The 15,515-nt window shown below is 44.1% G+C and overlaps 2 protein-coding genes across 2 annotated transcripts in view; one reads left to right on the forward strand and one right to left on the reverse strand.

Moving 5' to 3' along the window:
- Positions 1-2,573: 2,573 nt before the first annotated feature.
- On the forward strand, positions 2,574-3,194 carry LOC140719582 (TMF-regulated nuclear protein 1-like). Its single transcript, XM_073034289.1, has one exon. The coding sequence runs from the start codon at positions 2,658-2,660 to the stop codon at positions 3,093-3,095; it is 438 nt and encodes a 145-aa protein (XP_072890390.1). The 5' UTR covers positions 2,574-2,657; the 3' UTR covers positions 3,096-3,194.
- A 5,358-nt stretch (positions 3,195-8,552) lies between these two features.
- wdtc1 (WD and tetratricopeptide repeats 1) overlaps positions 8,553-15,515 on the reverse strand; it is a 70,305-nt gene continuing 63,342 nt past the window's right edge. The window contains exons 15-16 of the mRNA XM_073034285.1: positions 14,101-14,293; positions 8,553-12,177 (exon numbers count right to left, since the gene is read on the reverse strand). Coding sequence (XP_072890386.1) covers positions 11,983-12,177; positions 14,101-14,293 — 388 coding nt within the window. The 3' untranslated portion in view covers positions 8,553-11,982. The remainder of the gene's footprint in view (positions 12,178-14,100; positions 14,294-15,515) is intronic.

Raw genomic sequence — 15,515 nt, forward strand, 5'->3', positions numbered from 1 at the left:
AAATCTACAAATAAATTACCCATAGATAAATAAAGTAAAGTGCATAAATTAAATATTATAGGGTACAGTACAAATTATCTGGTGACACTTCAAATGCGAAGCAGCAGGGCGTTCGGAAGCCTGACGACCTGAAGGAAGAAACTGTTTCCTATCCTGGCCGTTCTTGTTTTTATGCATCGGAGTCTCCTGCCTGATGGTGGAAATTCAAAGAGGATGCTGGAAGGATGGGTGGGATTGTTGATAATGCTAATAGGTCCTGCATACCTAGCACTACTGATAAATGTCCCCAATGGATTACAGGGAGACCACTATGATCCTCTCAGCTGCTCTCACAGCCCTTTGTTGGGACTCCAGGTCTGATGCTCGACTGCTCCCATACCTGACGGAGACGCAACTTGTCAGGGCACTTTCAATGGTGCTCCTGTAAAATTCAGTTAAGACGGTTATGGGGGAGTCTCACTTGTCTCAATCTCCTTCTTGCAGGCGTACTCAATAAACCTGTAGAATAATAACCATAACAGAATCAATGAAAGACCACCCAGCTTGGGTGTTCAACCAGTATGCAAAGGACAACAAACTGTGCAATACAAAAATAAAGAAATTAAAATCATTAATAAATAAGCAATAAGTATCGAGGACACGAGTCCTCCCAGGTAGAGAATTTTAAAGATTCACCACCATCTGATGGAAGAAATTTCTCCTCTTTCAGCCCTAAAGGCCTACCCCTTATTCTGCGGTCCTCAGCTCAACACTCCTCAGTCAGGGGAATCACCCTCCAAACACCCAGTCTGTTGGATCCTGTAAGAACTTTGCACTTCCTCTCACTCTTATGAACTCTATAGAGGCTTAACTTCTACAATTTGTGCATGGGGGGGGAGGGGTTCTTGTTGCTGTTTGCACAATTTGTTTTTTTTGCACGTGGGGAGGTTGATGTTTTTCTTTGAACGGCTCCATAGTTTTCTTTGTTTTGTGGCCGTCTGGAGAAGATGAATCTCAGAGTTGTATACCATGTGCATACTTTGATAATGATTGTACCTTGAATAACCTTTTTAGGTAAAAAGGACCAAAGTATACTCAATACTCCTGGTGCAGTTTCACTATGACCTTATAAAATTTCAGCAAGACATCTTTACTTTCATACTTAAACCTCCTCGTTACAAAGGTCAACACACTGTTGGCTTCCCTACCTGTTTACTGCACATGCATGTTGGTTGTCAGAGACACCCAAGTCCCATTGAAAATCAATACTAACCAATCCCTCACCACTAAAAAACGATCTGCTTTGGGCAAAGTGGATAACCTCAACATCTTTTCCACATTAGAATGCATCTGCTTTGTTCCTGCTTACCCACTTGTCTACATACACCTGCAGCATCTTCAGTTCTCCGTCTGGTCCTACAGATGACCACCACAGTGGAATAATAAACTGCAGCAGTTGTAAAGTGCTGGAGAGACCCTGAAGCAAGTTTTATTCAATACAATGAGACACTCTTGGAGGAACAGACCTGTTCAACCCAATATCACATGACATTTTATATGCTACAGATCAAAGGTAACAGCAGGACAATTCTACAGTTACAATGTATCCACAACGCTTCCTTTGAGTTTACATGTGGTTTGCATACACGTCCTTCTTCCCACCCGCACTCCAGACACCCAGATAGTGCTAATCAGAATTGTCTGGTTTGTAATCAACTGGTGTCCCCAGCTCCAGGAATATTATTGTTCAGGGCTGCAATTTAAATTTAATTTACAATCCATGTTCATGTCTGAAGACTGGCTGCTGCTGATACTGTTGCTGTTGTATAATATTTGTTATCTGCCCCAGCAGGGCAATGTAACAATAAACAGTGAAGAGACGGCCTGGCAATAGAACATAGGACAGAATGAAACAGTGTCACACTAATTAAACATATAGCTAAACTAATCTCTTTTGCCTACCCAACGTTAATCTCTCTCCATTCATTGACATATCTGATAGCTATTAAAACGCCAGGCCAGGCGGCGCATTCCACACACCCACTCTCTCTGTGTAAGAAAGCTTGCCTCGAACATCTCCTTTGAATGTTCCCCCTCTCACCCCAGAAGCGTGCCCTCTAGGGCTGGAGATGTCCAACCCGGGAGAAAATTGCTTTAAGTTCATATATTAGAGAGGATGTGGAAGTTGCCGAGGATCTGGGATTCAAGTTGGTGTCGAAGATGTTGTGTTAGTGAGCGACTTTCTGGTCTGCTCCCAAATCAAGTCCTCGGCACCAAGAATCAAGATATTTAGTCTGTGTACATTCCTGCAATTCATCCATTACGAGTTCTGTACTGATACTGATTTGTCTCGTGTACGTGTAAAATTCCCCGGAAACTATTAATTTGAGGCCTATGATCAACACCACTAATCCCCACCGCTATACCCAGAGCCGAAATGATTCTACAATCTACAGTACAGTACTGTATACTAAAATGTGTGGACTACCCATCCTCAGTGAGCCACGCCCACCCTGTACCGGCCCCGCCCATGCCACTCCTGCCAATCATACACAAGTCCCGCCCACTCCATTCATGCCTGTCATATAGCAGCCCCGCCCACTCTGCGACACCTCCACCCCCATAGCGCGATCTGCGCCAGCTCCCTCCGGAGTCGGAGCCCTGCAGCCGGTTCCGCTATGGTGAAGCTCCGGGATAAGGTGGCAGCGAAAGCAGCCGCACGAACGAGCCCAGACGCGAATGTTGTGAAGCCGGAGAAGGACGGCGAGGGTCCGGAGGGCGAAGCGGTGTCCCGGGCTGTGACTCCGAGCAGCAGCGTGGAGTTCGCAGAAGCCCGGCGGAGACTGCTGGAGTTGGAGCGGCGGCAGCGCCGGGTCCGGGAGCTGGAGGTCAGCCTGCAGCAGCTGCACGATATGTTGGTGCGGGCCGAGCAGGAGGCGGTGGAGCACGGGGAGCTGGTTAATCGGATCCGACTTAGAGCTCAACAGGGAGAGGTTGGACTCGTCGCCCGCAGCCAGAGCATCAAATCCCGCCTGAAATGTAGGGGACACCGGACGCCCTTCCTGATCGCCGCCGCCTTACGGCTCCGCGGCTGTGTCCCCTGGGCCAGTAAATGAAGGACCGGCGGTTGCGATCTGTGGCATTGAGCTATGCTCCCCCGAATCTTATCGACATTCAGAATGTAAATCAAATCGAAATAAATGTATTTAACGCAATGACTTTGAGGGAGCGTTTGTCTCTGTCTAACTTGGGATGTGCGATCTTTAAGAGTGATGGTAAGAGGCAGATAATATGTGAATTTGGAGCTGGTTTTCTTGCCAGCTTTAATGCCTTTTCCCTGTGGGGTTCAAAGTAGCTTCTCTCGCCACCTGCATAATGCTGTTTTTCCAAATTAATCACTTGCTGGTCACGAGTCAATTCCCCGTCGTCTTAAGATCTGGCTGACGTAGTCTAGTATCTTTGCGGTGTCCTGATCTTATTTACAATTTTTCAACTGGTTTCAAACACCTGTACCTTGAAACACGGTAGTGTAATGCTGAGCGCAACGCTTTTCAATACCAGCGACCCGCTTTCAGTTCCCGCCGGGGTCCTGTTTAGGAGTTTGTACTGTACGTTCCCCCCCACCCAACCCGGTGGAATGCGAGGGTTTCCTCCCACCCTCCAAAGAACTACCGGTGGGTAGGTTGATTGGCCACTGTAAATTGCCCTGTGATCAGGCTAGGGTTAGATCGCGTTGCTGGGCGGTGTGGCTAAAAGAGCCGGAATTTAGGACCTATGCCATGCTATATCCCAATAAATCATAATGTTTAGGATTCAAGTCTATACTTGTGAAATACCTTAGAAATGGAGACTTTCTCTATGTCCTTTTATGCAATACCAGTTGCCACAAGCCATGATTGTAAGAGCTGAATGATATAAATGGGACCTAAACACACCTCATCCACGTCTGCCATGATATCTATCTACACTATTCAGACAGACATACTTTATCGTATCATACTTTCTCGTATCATAATCAGGTTTACTGACCCATGTCATGAAATAATTCGTCTGTGACACTAGTGACGGGAATATGCAAAAATTACTCAATTGCAGCACGTAAAGTGCAAAAAGAGAGCAAAATAGTGAGGTAGTGTCCCGGAAGGAGTCATCCACGGTGAATGCTGCCTTTTAAAGAGGTCCTCGATGGCGGAGAGTCTAGTGCCCATGATAGAGGTGTTGCCTGCATTAAGCCTGTCTGATAAACAGGAGAGATTCTGGAAATACTGAGCCTTTCTCGCACACAGTGCTGAAGTAACTCATCGGGTCAAGCAGCTTCTGTGGAGAGGAATTTCAGGCTGAGATCTTCCGTCAGGATTTGGTGTTTATTCCCCTCCACAGATCTGCTGAGTTCTCCAGCAATTTGTATGTGTTGGTTAAGCATGTATAACTCTACTTTTCCATCCAAGTGTCTAAGTACTGTACTACTTAAGATGCTGAAGTAAACTCATTAGCACCCTGTGCGAACTGCAGTTTCAAGTTTTCCCATATAGTATGCACAATAATTTATGTGCACCTTCTGGAAATAATACTTAATTGCAGCTGATTTTCTTTAACCTCCAGGCATTGGTCTGTAAAATCTTCCTTATGTTGATTGCCTGATCTGTCATTTCAGGAAATGCTGGTGTCCCAAACAGCTTCTCAAGCTAACATATGCTTTCAAACATGAAATCACTTCAGTACTATTCTTTACCTATCTGCTTCTGTCTGTGCAAATCTACAAAGTTCCAATTAATTGACTTAACAAATTTTAATTAACCCTGATCTGGACTGCAGTTTATATTAAGCTGCACCATGGAACACTGAATGATTTTTATTATGGATTCTACATTAATTGTGAAATGTGAAAGTACTTGATGAAGAGATGACATTGCCTGGGAGGTAGTGCCTTAGTTTTGCGAGAAAATCAATAGGTTGGGTTTGTTTTTCTTGAAGTGGAGTAGGCTAAGGGAAAACTGAGAGACGAGTATCCGAATCAGGTTAATGGAAAAGATCCCGAGAGGCAGGATTTATGAATGTTTGGAGAGGCATGATATGATTAGGTATAGCTTTGTCAAAGGCAGGTCGTGCCTTACGAGCCTGATTGAATTTTTTGAGGATGTGACTAAACGCATTGATGAAGGTAGAGCCATAGATGTAGTGTATATGGATTTTAGCAAGGCATTTGATAAGGTACCCCATGTATTAATGAGAAAGTAAGGAAGCATGGGATCCAAGGGGACATTGCTTTGTGGATGCAGAACTGGCTTGCCCACAGAAGGCAAAGAGTGGTTGTAGACGGGTCATATTCTGCATCCAAGTCGGTCACCAGTGGTGTGCCTCAGGGATCTGTTCTGGGACCCTTACTCTTCGTGATTTTTATAAATGACCTGGATGAGGAACTGGAGGGATGGGTTAGTAAATTTGCTGATGACACAAAGGTTGGAAGTGTTGTGGATAGTGTGGAGGGTTGTCAGAGGTTACAGTGGGTCATTGATAGGATGCAAAACTGGGCTGAGAAGTGGCAGATGGAGTTTAACCCAAATAAGTGTGAGGAGGTTCATTTTGGTAGGTCAAATATGCTGACAGAATATAGCATTAATGATAAGACTCTTGGCAGTGTGGAGGATCAGAGGGATCTTGGGGTCCGAGTCCATAGGACACTCAAAGCTGCTACACAGGTTGACTCCGGTTAAGAAGGCTCATGGTGCATTGGCCTTCATCAATTGTGGGATTGAGTTTAAGACTTATGTTACAGCTATACAGGACCTTGGTCAAACCCCACTTAAGAGTACTCTGCTCAATTCTGGTCGCCTCACTACAGGAAGGACGTGGAAACCATAGAAAGGGTTCAGAGGAGATTTATAAGGATGTGATTTGGATTGGGGAGCATGCCTTATGAGAATAGGTTGAGTGAACTTGGCCTTTTCTCCTTGGAGCGATGGAGGATAAGAGGTGACCTGATAGAGGTGTACAAAATAATGAGAGGCAGTAATTGTGTGGATAGTCAGAGGCTTTTCCCCAGGGCTGAAATGGCTAGCATGAAAGGGCATAGGTGGTTGGAAGTAGGTACAGAGGAGGTGTCAGGGGTAAGTTTTTTTACGCAGAGAGTGCTGAGTGCATGGAATGGGCTGCCGGCGGCAGTGGTGGAGGCGGATACAATATGGTCTTTTCAGAGACTCCTGGATGGATACATGGAGCTTAGAAAAACAGAGGGCTCTGGGTAAAGCCTAGGTAGTTCTAAGGTAGGGACATGTTTGGCACAGCTTTGTGGGCCGAAGGGCCTGTAATGTGCTGTAGGTTTTCTGTTTCTATGTTAATATCACTGGTATGTGCCGCAAAATTTGTTGTTTTGTGGCAGCAGTACATTGTATTACGTAATAAAAATTACAAAAATACAATTAAGTGTATATATAAATAAGTAGTTCAAAAACATAAAGAAAAATACTGTGGAAGTGTCCAAAATTGTGAGGGCATAAACATAGTAGTGTGGTGGTTAGCAATAAACCTAGGTTTATTTCCCATCAGAGTAAGGAGTTTGTAAGTTCACCCTGTGAACGTGTAAGTTTCCTTCGGGTGCTCCGGTTTTCTCCCACCATATCAGTTGGTAGGTTAATCGGCCATTGTAAATTGTTCCATGATTAGGCTAGGGTTAAATCAGTAGGTTGCTGTGCAGCGTGGCTCAAAGGGCTGGAAGGGCCTATTCCATGCTGTATCTCAATAAAGTGGTAGCAAATTTTTTTCCCATTGGCAAATGTATTTTAAAACAGTATAGTTGAAAGTTATGGGCAAGAGCTTTAAAGGGAATTCGATCAAGAATGTTTTCCACTGAGAGGGTGGCTGGCACCTGGAATTTATTGTCTGAGTGGGAGTTCTTGCAGTCTTAGTAGTCTGATTTGCTTGATGGATTATATTCCTGGCTCCATATAGATGGCAACGCGATATATAAGAGATCTGAGTTGCAGTTTACACACCTAGATATTCATCTATTGTTGTAGTTATTGCACATTCTGCAGAAACCACTGGCAATATGTTCTTGAAGTTGGTCCTTGAACATGGTGCTGGATCCCAAGGGAAGGAGTTTGTAGAATGCCTTTTTAGAGCAGCTTGTGTTTAACCTACTGAAGAATGGCAAATTTGGATTGGCTGTTATGTAATGACCCAGATTTGATTAGGGAGCTTAAAGTAAAGGAGCCCTTAAGTGTGGTGATCATAATATAATAGAATTCACCATACAGTTTAAGAAGGAGAAGCTAAAATTGGATGTATCAGAATTACAGAGGCACAAGAGGAGCTGGCCAAAGTTGATTGGAAGGCGACACTAGCAGGGATGATGGCAGAACAGCAATGGCTGGTGCTTCTGGGAGCATCTTGGAAGATGAGGTATTCTAAAGGAAGGTTGAAGCAACTGTGACTGACAAGGGAAGGCAAAGACAGCATAAAAGCTAAAGAGAGGGCTTAGTGGAAAGTTTTTAAAAACCAAAAGAAAGCAACTAAAAAAGCCATAGAGAGAAAAGATGAAATATGGAGGTAAGCAAGTCAGTAATATAAGAGTAGGTTACATGTTTGGCACAACATTGTGGGCTGAAGGGCTGTAGATTTCTATGTAAAACAATTTGTTAAATCATTATCTGCCTGTTTCATCACTATAGTGATGCCTCAACTCTTTGCTGATCACATCTCTCAAAGTATTATAATCCTCTTTGCTTATTTGTACACCTGCTCATTAATGCAAATATCTAATCAGTTAATCATGTGGCAGCAACTCAATGCATAAAAGCATGTAGACATGGTCAAGAAGTTCTGTTGTTGGTCAAACTAAACATCAGAACAGGGAAGAAATGTGATCTAAGAGACTTTGGAATAATGGTTGGTGCCAGTACCTCAGAAACCGTTGATCTTCTGGAATTTTCACACAGAACAGTCCGCAGGAGTTCCCATCCTGGGGTCCACAGACCCCTCGGTTAATGGTAGAAGTCCATGGCATAGAAAAAGGTTGGGAATGCCTTCTCTAGAATTTACAGAGAATAGTGTGAAAAACAAAAACAAAAAATCCAGTGAGCAGTCCTGTGGGCAAAATGTCTTGTTAATGAGAGGTCAGAGGAGAATGGAGAATGGTCAGACTGGTTCAAGCTGACAGGAAGGCAACAGTAACTCGGATAACCAGGCACTACCACAGTGGTGTGAAGAGCATTTCTGAACACACACCAGTGGATGGGCTACAGCTGCAAAATATCAGACCGAGCTCCACTCCTGTGCCAAATAAAATGGCCTCTGAGTGTATCTCACATCCCCATCAATTCCACCCTATAATATTTCTACTGACCAGTTATATTTGGGGCAATTTGCCAAACAGCCTCTTTGGGCCATAGGAAAATACCGACACACATGGGGAAAGTGAAAGTGGCCACATGGTGAAACATGGAGACTTCATGTAGGTTACATTTAAACCTTTATCACTGGAACTGTACAGCAACAACTTGTCACTGCACAGGCCTGAAGAGAGCAACTTGCTGAGACATGGGTAAAACTTCAGTATTTAATGACCACATTACTGGGGTTTGAGCTTTTATTGCACTGACATGAGGAGTAACAAGGTTGTTGAAAGCAGTAGTCCATTTAGAATTAGGAATTATAGAAAAACCAACACTCTGCTAAATTGGCCATTTAATGCTGGCAAAACTCAACACTCTGGAGCAACATTTTAATTTTATAGTTAGCAGCTTCCCACGGGCAAGTCATCATCAATACACAGACAAGAACAGGAGCAACAAACTGTGTGAGGTTTAAACATACAATTGGCACCAAACTCTTGAGTTGGTGGATTTGCAATTACTGACCCACTAATCTCACCACAATGACTCAGCCAATAAGCCAGTTGAAAGTAATCCCAGTGCCACGCATTGGTAGATTGACGCCAGTGTCAGTTACAGCTTCAGTTCAAGAGTCTCAAACAACTGCAAATGAGCAAAAGACCCAGGCAGGATTTTATACTGAAAAATTCTGATTCATAACCACATCATACCTAAATTATACTTAACTATTAACAATTCAGCAATGCAGTCATAGACATTATGGCTGATAGTGGGAGCAGCTGGCAGTTAACTTTGGATTCTGACAATATCTCAATCTTAACATCTTCTCCTGGTCAAGTACTAACTGTAGATCCTATGGAGAATTTCAAGAAACATATCTTAAATAATTTAACACCTCACCTTCTATTTCATCAGTTTAAGTGAGCATTTAAGCAGAAAAGTAATTTGAAGTGATCAGTGACTAAGCCATCATTGTGCAGATGATGGGGGCTTTTGACCCTTTTGACCCATTTTTGTGGACTGGAACCAATAATTTCTTCCAATCTTGTGAAAGTAATAAATTAGTGACCTTCAAAGTAAATGGATGTAGCAGTGACATGAATCCATTTCCAATTCAGCAGTAAGTGAAGAAGACTTGTCTCGAGCAAACAGCCTATACAAGTGATGAATTTGCTTGTACAGAAAGTGATGGTGTCAGTAAATCAAACACCCTCTGTACTGTACACTCATTGGCAGCAAAGACTGAATGAATCAGACCTCTTTTGCACATTGAGCGTACAATTTGTTGTCTTCCACTATACACCCACAGTTAAGTGCCCTTGTACTGAGAAACCTACAACAAAGCACAGTACTTTGTCAGCTCCAAGATATTCCACTTTGCACACCATCCGTCTTCCTGCCCCAAATCATTAGTTTCTGTGTAATACTTCATTCAGTTCAAGTGGAACCAACCGAGACTCTCACTGAGGCAGCGTATTTCCTCAGTGTTAGATTTCAGCGCTATCTCAGAAGTGGAAATATAGTTTGCTTACCAACTCCACCAGAATGCCTGTCATACATTCCATTCTATGCTCTAATAAAATGGATGTTAGCCTCCCACCATCTCCAGACACATTCCAGCCAGCATTTCACATGACCTCTCCCAGAGGTGAAACTTTCTCCTCTACCTCACTCCACAACTTTTAAATACCCAATAAAAGTTCCTCCACTTCAGAAAACAAAAATGAGGAATCAGAATGAGACTGACAGATCACCCCTCCCTGCTCCACCATCGATCGTGCTGCATTTATGCAAAGCTGGTAACACGATATTTAAATGTGCATATATCGCATCAACCGAGTGGTGCAGGCAGTAAAAAGAAACCAAAAGATAACAAATCCACACTGCATATTCTAAGTCTTCTGTCAAAGATGACATTATTCCAAGATCCTAAAAGGACTAAGATTTGGCTCTTTAATACAAACCAAGGGATTCCTTATTAGGAGCACTGGACATTCCAAGTATTGGAGAGCAGATGATAATCACAGACTCGGTGCATTAAAGGCCATAAGGAGAGGGGGGTAGATCAAGGGGAGAGGAGTGGGGTGGGGTGTTCTAGGGGAGAGGTGTGGCCGGGGTGTTTGAGGGGAGAGATGTGGCTGGGGTGTTCGAGGGGAGAGGTGTGGCTGGGGTGTTCGAGGGGAGAGGTGTGGCTGGGGTGTTCTAGGGGAGAGGTGTGGCCGGGGTGTTTGAGGGGAGAGATGTGGCTGGGGTGTTTGAGGGGAGAGGTGTGGCTGGGGTGTTCGAGGGGAGAGGTGTGGCCGAGGTGTTTGAGGGGAGAGATGTGGCTGGGGTGTTCGAGGGGAGAGGTGTGGCTGGGGTGTTCGAGGGGAGAGGTGTGGCCGAGGTGTTTGAGGGGAGAGATGTGGCTGGGGTGATCGAGGGGAGAGGTGTGGCTGGCGTGCTTAAGGGGAGAGAGGTAGGGGGTGTACGAGGTGTTCAAGGAGAGAAGGGTAGGGGATGTTTAAGGGGAGCAGAAGGGCCAGGGTGTTTGAGGGCAGAGGAGGGGGTGGGGTGTTTGAGGGGAGAGGGGTAGGGGGTGTTCGAGGGGCAAGGAGTGGTGGGTGTTCGACGGGAGACGTGTGGCTGGGGTGTTTGAGGAGAGAGCAGTGGCGGGTGTTCAACGGGAGAGGAGGGTGGTGGGGTGTTCGAGGGGAGAGGTGTGGCCGAAGTATTCAAGAGAGGGGTAGGGGATGTTTGAGGGAAGAGGAGGGGCCAGGATGTTCGAAGGGAGAGCAGAGGATAGTGTTCAAGGGGAGAGGAGGGGGTGGGGTGTTTGAGGGGAGAGGAGGGGGGTGGGGTGTTTGAGGGGAGAGGAGGGGGGTGGGGAATTCGAGGGGAGAGGAGGGGTGGGGAAGGCCAAGAGGAGAGGAGGGGGAAGGTGCGGGTTTGAGGGGTGAGGAGGGAGTTGGGGCAATGTATATGGGGAGAAACCCACTCAGATTGTTCACAGGCCCTGTACTGAGGTACTCCTGAATCAAGCTCATCCTTTATAGTTACTGTCAATCTCACAGCAAATGCAATTGGGTTGCTTCCCATGACCCTACATTAGCATGCCTGGTTCACCTAACATGCTCAGTTACTTAACTTCCCACTCTATAACTGGCCTGAGATGGACATAAGTGTTAGCTAAGGGCCTTATCAAGGACAGTGACCCTCTACAATGAAAACTGCATTTGGAAACACAGACTCAAACTGTGACCAAGGTTTGTTAACAGAATTTGCTTTACCACAATATGACTGTCTGTTGCCGATGGACTGTCACCATGAAGGGACTGAATATGATAGAAGAGGAAGCATTTATACAAACTGAAAGCAGCATCTAAACAATTTACAAAATGTTCTGCTTATCAAACATGTCTTTCTCAGTCATCAGAAACAATTTGTCTCCTGTTATGTGTCTCAGGTCAGCTTTGACCCAGTTCACTAGAGGGCTGCAACATTGCTGAAGCCTGGTATAGGGTCCATCCATATGAGAGTGAGACAGACGTTGGAAAGGACGCAAACCCTGTCACTGCTTCTTGAACATGGCTTATGTGTAGCTGAGGACAGTGTAGTGTTTCAGCCACGGACACTAAACTGATGGTTGTTTGCTGGTCTGTCCCAAGTGCGCTGTTCTTCCAGTCGCTTCTTAACTCGGCCGACACTGCACCTGGCCATCGGAGTTTTCTTCATCATCTGAGGCCATTCCACTGTTGGACAGTCCAGTAATCCTGCACCCCATATTTAAAAGCATTACTTCTAACGGGTCTGCGTTCATTCGTCGTTGGTTTGCTTGTGAAGCCCCTTCCATGTCCTCAATCACTCTTTCGTTTTGATCTTCACTCTGGGAAACAAAGAACATGGTTACTTGGTATTAGATCGGCAGCTCAGGCTAACGCACTGATTATGCGCTGAGCCATTACAATGGACCAATGATGCTTTGGTTTCTTCATTCTATCTCAAGTTCAGAGATTGTGGTCCTGTTGCAGATGCTTCCCAGATCTGTTGCAAATTAATACCAAGTGCCAGAAAGGATCCATCACCATTCCTTCCTGCGCTGATTTAAATCTTCTATCATTTGAAGTAGCCACTTTCTGCCTTGATATCACGTTTGCATTTGAAGTTACTCTTTCCCCCTCCAACAATGTGCGCTTGTTTTTAAAATCCTAGATTTCATTACCTTCATTTAAAAAAACAATTTAGACTCAGAGTGGGTCAGTCTCAAACTTCTAATAACAATACACAAGTGACCCATTCACAGTTAAGTGACCTGCTGTTATATTTTCCGTTTGTCATTCACGCAGTTCCTGCACAGTGTCCCACCAACACCAAATTTCTCTGTCAAGCCTTCACCATCCTCTCCCTCCTTTGCTGACTGCTTGAGGACTTCTCACCTATGCAAAACTTTTGTTTACCAAAATTGGGAAGGACAATCGTTAACATCCATTTTTTAAAATGTAGAATTCATAGCCCAGGAATATGCTTTTTGGGCTAACTGATAGATGCTATGTTTACGTTCCACATTAGCTTCCTCCCTTGTTACATCACCTCATCCAATCAGCATAACCTTCTGTTCTTTCCTGCCTTTACAGGCACCTGCATGGCTTGTCTCAATTATTCAACATGGCAGCAGGTTCACCATTCTAAACACGTTCTGGAAAGAAACCTCCCACAATTTATTTATGGAATTTATTAATGAATTTATACAATAATGCCTCTTAAAGGACCTTCAGACATCTTCAAGGAGCGGTGCCTCAGAAAGGCAACATCCATTATTAAGGACCCCCATCACCCAGGACATGCCCTCTTCTCAATGTTATCATCAGGAAGGAGGTACAGAAGCCTGATGGCACATACTCAGTGATTCAGAAACAGCTTCTTCCATTCTGCCATCTGATTCCTAAATGGATATTGAACCCATGCACACTACCTCACTTGCTTTTTTAATATATATTATTAGTTTTTGCACTATTTTAAATAAATATATAAAAATATACACACATACTTACTGTAATTGATTGATTGATTGATTTTTCTTTTGATATTATCATGTATGGCATTGCACTGCTCTAGCTAAGTTAACAAATTTCATGACATATGCCGGTGATAATAAACCTGATTCTGGTTCTTAGGTCTGGACTTGCATGAGTCACAGTCTAACTTCTAGAACTGGTTGGGTGGGCGGCACGGTAGTGTAGTGGAGAGCATAACACCATTACACTGCCAGCGACCTGGGTTCAATTCCACCGCTGTAAGGAGTGTGTATATTTTCCCCCGAGACTGAATGCTTTTCTTCCAGGTGGTCACGAGTGAAATTGGGCAGCATGGGCTCGCACCAAAAGGGTCTATTACCATGCTGTATCTCTAAATAAGAACAAAATAGTTCCTGAACAAGGATCTAGTGCCTAGTTCTTGGTAACCATGTTAAACTACTGTGCCACCTGCACAGCCAGTTCTAGAAGTTAGACTGTGATGCATTCATACTTACGGAAGTCCAGATCGCACAGGCATAATTGTAGACATTCATTATTAAATTCCATAAATGAATTGTGGGGAGGCTTCTTTCCAGAACATGTTTAGAATAGTGAACCTGCTACCATGTTGATGTTAGTTGGCTTAATGTTCAGCTAGCAGTTGCAATTTGTTCTGTTTGCAATTGTAAATTGTTTGGTAGTTCTTGTGCTCCACAGGTCAATGTGGCGTTTAGTTTGCTTTCCCTGGGCTCCCCACCCCCCAATTTGGAAACTCAGTCATTTTTTGTTTGTACCTCTGGTCTTGGACTCCATAGACGAACCACAGGATCAATGCCACTTGTTGCGAGGAAGCAGTGCCTTGGGTGAGGTTGGAGACAGTTCACTATCGATTCATCTCCCTGCAGAACACGAACGAGGTTTGTTGTCTCTTTCTCCCAGATGAAAAACGATCCATCGTCAGAACCACTGACAATGTATTGACCATTACTGAAAGGAAAGATGAATCATTTGCCACGAGAAAAGGAAATCATCTCATTTATAATCAAAACAAGGTCTGTTTATCCACCCCTCTGCTGAAATACTAAAGTAACATTTAAATTCAGCCATTTACCAAATGTACCACTCCATTCCCATTCCCGTAGTCCTGATATTTTCCTTACACCAAATCCCTGTGCCAATTCCTACCACTATTAGCTCCCAGCTACTATGAAGATAGAATCACAGAGTTCTACAGCCATCGGCCTAAAGTCCAAGTTGATTAGTTGCCAAGCACTTGATTCATAGGCATCTATGCTTATGCAATTCAAGTGTTCACCTAGACCAGGGGTTTGCAACCTTTATAATGCCATGGAGCCTTACCATTAACTGAGCGGTCCATGGACCCCAGGTTGGGAACCCCTGATCTAGACATTTCTTAAGTGCTGTCAGATCAACCAGCCTCTCAGTCAGTGCATTCCAGGTACTTACTCTCTGGGTGAAGAAAGTCTCCTTTGTCTTGTATGGATTCTTCCATGAATTTTTCCCCCTTAAGCCAAGTCTATGTCCTTTAGTTCTGTATATCTCTGATTACGGGTAAAATTTTCCTGCAGTCTAATCTATTGATATCTTTCATAATTTGATGCTCCTTAATCATGTCTCCTTTTAACCTCCTCCTGTCCAGGAAGAACGGACCTAGCTTTTCCAGCCTCTTCTATATTCAAAGCCCTGACTAATGAAGACCAGTATCCCATACGTGTTCTTAATCAGATTGTCTACCTGTGTTGCTGCTTTCAAGAACCTATGTACTTGTACTCTAAGATCCTTCTTTTCCTCAGTACTACTGCAGATCATTTGTGTTGAATGTCCTAGCATCATTAATGCTCCCACAATACACTCAGTGGCTATTTTATTGGGTACCTCCTGTAGCTAATAAAGTGGCCACTGAAGGTTATATTTGTGGTCTTGTGCTGTTGAAGCCCATCCAGTTCAAGATTTGATGTATTGTGCATTCAGAGATCTCCAGAAATGGAGATACAAGCAGCATTAAGCAGCAACTCCCAGAACTGAAACTGAAATGCTGCCGTATTTACACAGTTTGGACTTTTACATTCTGATTGGAATATATTAACAATTCTGGGAATATTTTTATTGAGATACAGAGCAGAACAGGCCATTCCAGCCCTTTGAGGTGCGCAGCCCAGCAATCCTGATTTAATTCTAGCCTAATCAT

This window comes from Hemitrygon akajei, chromosome 32 (assembly GCF_048418815.1).
Source record: "Hemitrygon akajei chromosome 32, sHemAka1.3, whole genome shotgun sequence".
Lineage (NCBI taxonomy): Eukaryota > Metazoa > Chordata > Chondrichthyes > Myliobatiformes > Dasyatidae > Hemitrygon > Hemitrygon akajei.

Excerpts from the sequence above, each read along its gene's own strand:
- LOC140719582 (XM_073034289.1), top strand. The coding sequence starts at position 2,658 with ATGGTGAAGCTCCGGGATAAGGTGGCAGCGAAAGCAGCCGCACGAACG.